Below are 9,215 nucleotides of genomic sequence, written 5' to 3'. Positions count from 1 at the left end.
CCCCTCCCCCCCTTATTTCATTTCTGAAAACATTTCATGCTGTTATTGCCATGGTATCAATGACAAATCTGGGATTGCAATCAACAGAAGACAGATGTATGATTCCTGGATTGTTACAGTGTTCATAGAATTTGTATTCTGTACTTGAATCATCATTAAGAAGTGTTCTTTCTGGGTAAATTATGTTAGACCTGTTTCCTCTTCCTTGCTCTCTTCTCCCTGCTTGTGTCGAGAAGTACCCAAAACATTAATGGTACAAATAATGGACTTAGGCCTAGAGTGTTTGTCCAGATGTTTTTTCTCTAAATTATGTTGCTTTTAGGCATTCGTGGCGTCATAATATCCAGCCTCATCTCTGGAACAGTTCCAATGCAAGGGTTGTTTGATGTACCTTGCTATAAGAAATTGTGTGCATAGTCATTATTCCACTTAAGGTTACTTAGCCTCTCTGTGTTTTAGTAATACAGAAAGTTGGTTATTGTGATTTTACATGATGAAGATACTTAACTGGCCACTTGCCTTTCCACTCTCCATATTTTTGTCTGCTTTGTTTTTACGGACACTGATACAGGTACTAGATATTCTTGTGTTCATCATCCAGCTTGTCTTTGGTGAATGTTCCTTTGATGAGGAACATCAGTGACGACCCTGGGACTGGCTCCTCTGGGCAGGGGTATGAAAATAAAGGTGCAAGTCTTACTGCGATATTCCATCATCCTGTCTGTGCTTCTTTGCAGTGTGTCGGGGAAGGGAATCCTGTCTGGCCATGCAGATGGAACCATAGTACGCTTCTTCTTTGATGATGAGGGCTCAGGTGAATCACAGGTATCAAAGATCCTTCTTCAATGAACAAAATTCCTGTTTGCATAGCCTATTCCCCAGCTCAAGAGCTCTGGAAAAGGATCAGGCCGTGGAGGGAGTGCAAGTCTGGAGAGGAGCTGCAGTCTGTGCTTGCTAGCATGGGTTTTATGGAGCATTGATGAAGACAGAACAGTGACTTGATGCTTTGAAATACACTGAGTGCGGTCGTAAGAGGGGAAGTTACGTTTTTGTGTACGAGACATAAGGCTTTTCAGGTGTCTGGAAAGATCTGATGTTAGAGTGTCCAGGAGAATGATGCTTGAATGGGTAGGATTCCAGGGAATAGCTATTGTTTTCTCACTAAGCAATGTACAGTTATTGCAGTTAACCCTGAATCCCAAGTTCACACTCTGTCTGCGGACAGGATGCTCTAGGCACCCATCATATCTCCTGAGCCTTCTCCTCCTCCCCAAAAGGAGTAGTCTCTGTGTTTCAAGCTGTGGTGAAGGGAATGATATTCTCACTCAGATCTTTTCTCTCCAACTGAAGCAGTTTGAGCATTTCTGCTCTCTAGCGTGATATGCTGAAGGCCCATATATACTCTGCTATGTTAAGAGTGCATCCCAGTCTAGTTAATGGTACTGGTCTTCTTACTGGCATCAGGAGTCTTCTCTCCCAGTTAAATGAGTGGAATAGTTGATACATCTCTCAGTTCTGGTTTCTGTCTACCTTCCTACAGACTGAGGCAGGCAGACCAAGCAACCCCCATGAACTGGACATTACAGAAGGGCCTCATACTGGTCTCATTGCGACAGCTGAATACAGAGGCCAGTTGGGGGCTAAAGCCATTCATGTTTTCAGGATGTTCTTTCTTGTCTAATGTAGGGTAAGTTGGTGGTGCATCCCTGTCCTCCGTATGCCCTTGCCTGGGCTTCCAACAGCATTGTGGCTGCAGGCTGCGATAAGAAGATTGTAGCTTATGGGAAGGAGGGCAATGTGATTCAAACCTTTGACTATAGCCGGGACTCATCAGAGAAGGAATTCACCACAGCAGCTGCCAGTCCTGGCGGCCAGTCTGTCGTCATTGGCAGCTATGATAGGTATGGTGCCTGATGGTAAAGTCTCCTCTTTATAGTGCTTTCTTCTTCAACCATACACAGTTCTTCATGTCTCTGCTTTCTCATCTGTTCTCACAGGTTAAGGGTTTTGAACTGGAGCCCACGACGCAGTGCCTGGGAGGAAGGCAAACCCAAAGAAATAGCTCACCTCTACACCATCACAGCTTTAGCATGGAAGAGGGATGGTTCACGGATCTGTGCGGTTTGTATCGTCAGTCAGCAACTGCCAGCCCATGAGTTGCACACCAGGCAGAGTCTTGTGCATGCGCCTGACAACAAAGTGATGAGATACAGGGAGGGCTTATGAGAGTGGTCACACCATCACGTAGGTGTACAATGCAAGGTGCCTAGGCTGAGACCTTGTGCAAGGGACACTGCTGCAGTCAGATGTGCAGTGTGCAGAGTATGAAGCTGGAAAATACCATGGATGATTGTGTAATGGCTCATTGGCAGCAGCCAATGAGTCCTCCTTTTTTCACAGAAGCATAAGATCAGCATAGCTTCTCTAGAGCACTCATGAGCATTCTTTCCTCCGAGCACCTGTGAGAAGCAGTATAAAAACTGATCTTATACTCTGTGTTTATGTGCTATGTTCAGAGTTGTCTGTCTTCTACTTTCAGCTGTTGGGCCTTGATCTGCCTTTCTCTACTAAGTTAAATAACTGTTTACAGCTCTTTAAATTAACCTTTCTGCAAATCTTTCTGTATTAAGTTGAATAACTCTTTAAAGCACTTAAATTATTTAGGAAGGTTGCCATTTACAACTTTTCTTTAATAGTTTTTGCATCTTTTTGTGTTCAGGAAAATCAAGAATCCTTGAAATATTTTCAGATAGAGAATTAATTGAACATGTGAACAGTTACTTGCAGAGAAGGGGAAGGGGCTAAGGAATAGGAGAGTGGTGAAAGGAATGGGGATGTTTTAAAGAAAGAGATAAAGGTGGAAAGATTCTGCTGGAAGGGAGGAGAGTTTGGGAGGCTGGGAGAAGGAGAAGTGGGAAACTGAGAGGGATAATGGGGAAGATGAGGATAAAGGTGATGTTTAACCCCTCCTCTTGCTCTGCCATGTATGTGGCAGTATTTGGTAAGTTCTATTTCTCTGAGAATTTCTCAATCTTTCTGTTCTCTCAAGAAGGTCAAGATAGGGCTCATGCATCTGGGGGCTTGAGTCTTGTTCCCCGGAGCAGCCAAGACCTGTGGATTTCTGTCTCACCTCTGATCCTCTTCATGTAAGTAGGGTCTGGAATACCTCTCCTTAACAGAATTCACTGACTGTGTGCAATGTGTTTGTTTCCCCAGGGCACTCTGTGTGGAGGAGTTGAACAATTTGACTGCTGTCTTCGCAGAAGCATTTACAAAAATAAATTTGAAATTACATATGTGGGACCAAGCCAGGTAAGAGAATATCCAATGAGGTAATGTCTCTTGATGAAAATGGGATGCTTACTAAAACTAGACATATTTGGAGTTCTTGGTGCCATCAGCTTCTTTCCTGTCCATCACCTGACTCCAGTCCTTGGCCCAATCATTCAGATTCCTTGTAATCAGCTGAGGGAACCCTGTAAATTCTATACAGTCGTTCGCTTTAGCCCCAATAAAACTATACTTGAAAGAGTTGGGAGTGATGGTGTATTTCTCTGAGTCCATTTGCCTCATTCCCTCCTCCCTTTAAAGCAGTTACACTGCCTTGAAAAATATGCACCAAAATTGGCACAGTAAATTACCGAAGTATTTTAGGTACACATCTGCACCTATGGCTTGTTCATAGCAACTTGTCAGGAAAGGCATAGGGAATTTTCCAAGGATAGGGTCAAGGCTGGGTGGAAATTGGCTAGGAGCAAAGATGATGGAGTTTATTTCCTAGCTTGTGAATTTATGTGGGGTATCTCCATGCCAAATGCAGGCTCCTTAAGTGGTTTAATTTCAGCCAATTCTACCTGGCTCAAAATCAGGTTGTAAGGGTGAGCTAGCACTCCTCTGTATTCAGTGGAGAGAGAAGGACTCTCAGAGGGTGACTCATCCTCGGGGGCCTGAGTAGTCCTCCAATTAGGCTAGAAACTTCTAAATGGCAGATGTGAAGATCCCACACTTCTACTACAGTTGTCATCCCATACAAAAGGACTGGTAAGGTTTCTTTAAAAAAGCAGAGTGAAATTATTTAAGGGGACATCTAAATATCCAAATATCATCTGTTGCATAATCTTCCATGGGGCAACAAGTCTGTGTTCTTCCTCTGTGCATGGAAAGAGGGCCTCATATTGTTTTTTCCACTTTCTCTAGGTCATTGTGAAGAACCTCTCAACCGGAACTCGAGTGGTGTTGAAATCCCAGTATGGTTATGAGATTGCTGAGGTGAAGATCTTAGGGAAAGACAGATATCTGGTGGCCCATACCTCAGACACATTACTGCTGGGTGACATCAGCTCCAGCAAGCTCAGTGAGGTACTGGGAAATCTGTGGCATTTCCTGAGTGTCAAATGCTTAACTTTGTAACTCAAAGGATATGTTTTCTGCATGGGAACAATACATTTATTTTCAAAGAATCATAGAATAATTCAGGTTGGAAGGGAGGACTCTTATCAAAATTCCTACCCAAAGGAAGGTCAGTGTTAAATTCATATGTGGTTGCACAGGGCTTTAGCCAAGTTGATCTTGAAAACCTTCAAGGATGAAGATCCCACAGTTTCTCTGGTCCCCTGTTCCAATGCTTTACTGTCCTCCTGGGGGAAAGCTTTTTTCCTGTCTCATTGGAATCTCTGTTTTAATTTATGACTGTTTCCCACTGTGCATCTGCCAAAAAAAGCCTGACATCACCTTATTAGAGATCTCTTAAGCCTTCCCTTCTTCAGGCTGACGAAGCCCAATTCCTTTAGCCTCTCTTTGTAATGCAAGTGCTTCAGCCCCAACCATCTTGATGGCACTGAACTGAACTTGATTCACGTTATCAATGTCTTGTACTGAGGGACCCAAAACTGGATGTTGTACATATGTACACTCCAAATGTGAATGTATGAATCTTAGTGTGTTTTTAAAAAAAAAAAACAACTCAGGAAAAACATTCATGACTGCAGTACCACAGCTTATGCCAGTACCATTTCTGATACCAAACAATCCATACAAAACTGTCCATACCCTGAGCCTCACAGTGCACTGAGTGCTGAGCCTATGTGCCAAGCCTGGAGAACATGGGCAGTAGGTTAGTGTCTGATAAAAGTATTACGTAGGCTTCGGGACATATTTGCTTTGTTCACAAAGGTATCATATACTTCTAATCAGGCTAATGGTGTGCTAATCAATCTAGCAGGGAGCAAGAGCTCCTGACTACAGATTTGAGTTGGAGGATACTGATACTTGATAATCCAACTGAAAATCTGTCCAGACTAAACTACCCAGGTTTCTCTACATCATGCTGCACAGAAGGGGTTTTCTTTCAGTTGCACAGCTATCCTCACATCTTATAAAGAACAGGGTTGTGAGTAGTCATTTACCATCTTGCTGTCTCACTGGAGTTTTGTGGAAGTAGTGACTTGGAGCTCTTGCTCAAGGAGGGAGAAGGACAGCTGCAGCCTTGGCTTTCAGTTTTCTGCCTCTCTGACCACTTGCCTGTTGTCATCACAGTAACTACTGCATTATCCAGGGCTCTTCTCAAATTCCAAATCAGCTAGTCCCCCACTAGCACTGTACCGATCAGTCATTGCTAACATGACCCAAAAAAAGAAGGGTTTCGGCTACATGTGGTGTGGAGATTCTGCCCCCACAAATGGTAGCACTGATTCTGTGGAGAAGATTTACGGAGGCAAAGAGGCTGTTGGGGGTACTTTTTATAATCAAGTTAGTCTGAGGAAGGTGGAGAGATGCCTGTGAAAGAATAGGCTAGAGTGAGTACATTGGTCACATAAAGGCCTCTTGTCCAGAAGGCAATAAGATACTACACAAAGAGAACAGGAGTCTGAAGCAGAGGTTAAAAAAAGGAGAGGGAAGTGAGGAACTTGCAGGCTGGGAATGACTGAACAACAGTGTTGACAGCTGAAGTGCTGGAACATGATCCCTCTTGCTATCTGTTGTGGGAGTTGAGACCTGGACAGTAGACCACAATGCCTGCAACCTGGTCCCCTGCAGGAGCTGTCAGCCTGGCATTTGCTCACTCCATGCCATTGCTTTTTAGGTAGCCTGGCAAGGATCTGGAGGGAATGAGAAGTTCTTCTTCGACAACGAGAACGTAAGTTGGATGGGACAGGGTGCTACCCATGAATGCTGAGTAAAGCAGTGTGTGCACCGGCAGAAAAAATGTCAACTGCACTTCTGGAAAATCCTGTTTCTCAGCAGTTTCCTGGACTTACCCTCTCCATGCAGATCCTGATATGCTTCCTCCCATACTTGCCTTTTCCACATGCCAGGTACAGAACAAACTCAGTGTGTGGACTGTCAAGTCATATAAGTCATAACCCTATAGGAGAGAGGAGCAAGAAAAGAGCAACAGCCGGAGAGGATGTTAGAGGTACAGAATACAGCTGTCAGGGTGACAGCTTGGCTCCTGCAGGACTGATAGGCCCAGAACTAAAATCCCCAACTCTGAGGAAAAGCTGGCAGTCACAACAGGAAGCCAAGGACAATTCCTTACTCATCCCAGAGGGTTTGAATTTAGGCTTGTGTGCAGCAGAGTTATTTTCTGCACACCTCACTGGTAGGTATGTGTGCTTACCTGGCTTTTCTGTAAGAGTGTATTCCCCTCTCACCTTCAGGTCTGCATGATCTTTAATGCTGGAGAGCTGACACTGGTGGAATATGGAAGCAATGACATCCTGGGGTCTGTCCGCACAGAGTTCATGAACCCTCATCTTGTCAGGTAAGTGTTCCACCTGCCTGTGTGGCCAGTACAGGCATTTTGTGAGAGTGACCTCAGATATATACACTTGGAAGTGTCCCACTCTGTAGAACGCAGCCCCCAGACACTGGGACCTGAGTAATCTGCTTCTGACAGTGACCAATGATGAGGTTTAATTGTTCAGTTACACTTAATGGTTGTAAAGTTTTAGAAGCACAAGAGACCATTTTCCTCTCATACATGCTTATTGAAGCTTGACTTGGCTATTGCTGAGGGGGGACCTCCTGTGCATGTACTCAGACATCTCTGCATCCAGCTGGTCCTAGTACAGCTTTATCAGGGACTCTAGATGCCAGTAGGACTTCCTCTGTCCCTCTGAAATACCATACTCCATTTTCTGATTCGAGAGAAGGGAGGATCATGGGCTGCTCAGAGGTGGAAGCAGTGTAACTAATTTGCTACTGGGAACCCTGGTTCCAGAGGGGCAGCTTCTGGAGTGAAGCCATGAGTCAGAAAGGTTTGTTCTCATTTGAGGCAGCTGTAGGTACTGTGCAAGAGTCACAGGTCAGAGAACTGCAAGAGGCTCCATGTGCTTGGGGAAACTGCAGGTCAGTCTGGGAGGGACTACGTGATTCAATCCTGTGAATTTAGAGAGTAGTAAAGGTAACGGTCATCATTCTCTTCAAATAATAGTGTCCGTATCAATGAGAGGCGGCAGAGAGGCGTGGAGGAGAACAAGAGACTGGCTTATCTGATAGACATCAAGACTATAGCAACAGGTGAATGAAAACTTCCCTCTCCTGTATTTTGCCAGCCTTTCTGATTCCTTTGTATTTTCTGTGCCAGCCAGCATATCCCTGAAGGCCCTCTGCATTCACTCTACCAAGCAGCAGATTCCTGAAGGCCCCCTTCGCATTCACTCTGCCTGGCAGCAGACCACTAGAGACCAGGCTGCCCTGCTTTTGGCAGGTTGGCTGTCTGGTGTGGACACAGCTGTGGGGTGGCTGTGACTGTGTCCTGGACCTGAGATTCTGTGCAGTTCAGCATGATGATATTGCTGCCTGCACTGCCTGTGATCTGTGCATGCTCACAGAAGGGTGGAGAGAGTTACTGCTGTTGATAAGGCATCAAGATAAATTGTCACTGCAGTCTGCTTTTCACATCACAGTGTGTTTGCCAGCGGGTCCTGCCCTAATTAGGTCCCAGGCATCTGATCCCCATGGGAAAGTATTGAATGTTCAGCACTTTGGGGCACATTAAGTATTTACACTCTTTCCTTTCTTTCCTTCCCAAGTGGACCTTGTTGGTGGCTACAATGCTGGCACTATCAGCCATGACAGCAAGATTGATTGGCTGGAGCTGAATGAAACAGGCCACAAACTACTCTTCAGGGACAAGAAGATGAGGGTGAGGCGGGTGCATCTGGGGGAGTGTAGCAAGATGGCATGCCTGGGGAGAGGTAAAGACAGATATGCCCAAATGGAGGGAGGGACATGAGAAACACATCTAAAGTACTCCTGATTTTTTGACCACTCCTTTGAGGAGCATAGACCGTGATCAGATGGCATGAGCTGGCAGCATTGCATGTTTGGTCTTGAGTCATAGCTAATTCTGAAGTTAGTTACTAGACATCTTGCTCCATCTCATCACACCTGAAAATGAAGATCATAGACTCTTCTGCTGTGAGATGGAGACAAGTGGGTTAATCTCAGGATTAGGACCCTAATGTTGCACTTAAACATGTAAATTAAAAAAAGGTGTTCTCTGCAACAGCTTGGCTTATGTCTGTAAGATGAACTAATTCTCTAAAACAGCATAGTCACAACCAAATACCTTGTTTGGTATGGCCCTTGGCTTGTGCTGATTCCCAGACCATGACTGAATGTCGTCTGGGAGAGTACTAGTAAGCCCAGGACAAAGCTATACCCAAAATCATGGTAATGGTTTCACACTACAGATTATGATGTGCAGGTGCTCACCTCATGTCCTAGCCATGTTTAGTTTAACTGTACAGATACAGCTGAAGAAGGTCACTGCAGCAGGCCAGAAGATGTATTTATTAATTGTATTACAGTTCCACTCAGTTCATTATCAAGCCTTCTTCACTGTTATGAATGTAAGGCTCCTTGACCACTTGACTTCATTTGCTCCTCTTGTCACTAGAGTGTCCTGAGAAGACAACATGATCCTCTTGACAATGGTGTAATTCACATCTAGAATTTCTATGCAGGTGTCCCAGATGCTGTGGCAGACCCCAGCTATAGCACTGCAGCTCATCACAGGATGGTTTTAATTGCTCCAGAGTTCAGATCCCATTAGAATCATAGAATCACAGAATAGTTTGGGTTGGAAGGGACCTCCAAAGGTCATCTAGTCCAACCCCCCTGCAGTGAGCAGGGTCATCTTCAACCAGATCAGGTTGCTCGAGCAGCCCCGTCCAACCTGACCTTGAATGTTTCCAGGGATGGGGCAT

At 44.9% G+C, this 9,215-nt stretch overlaps 1 protein-coding gene across 1 annotated transcript in view; it reads left to right on the top strand.

Moving 5' to 3' along the window:
* IFT172 (intraflagellar transport 172) overlaps positions 1 to 9,215 on the top strand; it is a 43,297-nt gene that overhangs the window by 6,352 nt on the left and 27,730 nt on the right. The window contains exons 5-13 of the mRNA XM_019472860.1: positions 738 to 825; positions 1,687 to 1,901; positions 1,998 to 2,121; positions 3,217 to 3,312; positions 4,198 to 4,359; positions 6,083 to 6,136; positions 6,660 to 6,763; positions 7,436 to 7,521; positions 8,037 to 8,149. Of these exons, the coding sequence (XP_019328405.1) occupies positions 738 to 825; positions 1,687 to 1,901; positions 1,998 to 2,121; positions 3,217 to 3,312; positions 4,198 to 4,359; positions 6,083 to 6,136; positions 6,660 to 6,763; positions 7,436 to 7,521; positions 8,037 to 8,149 (1,042 nt within the window). The remainder of the gene's footprint in view (positions 1 to 737; positions 826 to 1,686; positions 1,902 to 1,997; positions 2,122 to 3,216; positions 3,313 to 4,197; positions 4,360 to 6,082; positions 6,137 to 6,659; positions 6,764 to 7,435; positions 7,522 to 8,036; positions 8,150 to 9,215) is intronic.

The sequence above is a fragment of the Aptenodytes forsteri genome, unplaced genomic scaffold (genome assembly GCF_000699145.1).
Source record: "Aptenodytes forsteri isolate BGI_AS27 unplaced genomic scaffold, ASM69914v1 Scaffold261, whole genome shotgun sequence".
Taxonomy (NCBI): Eukaryota; Metazoa; Chordata; class Aves; order Sphenisciformes; family Spheniscidae; genus Aptenodytes; species Aptenodytes forsteri.
The sequence above is the reverse complement of the archived record's forward strand: the minus strand, read 5'-3'. Positions and strand labels throughout refer to the sequence as shown.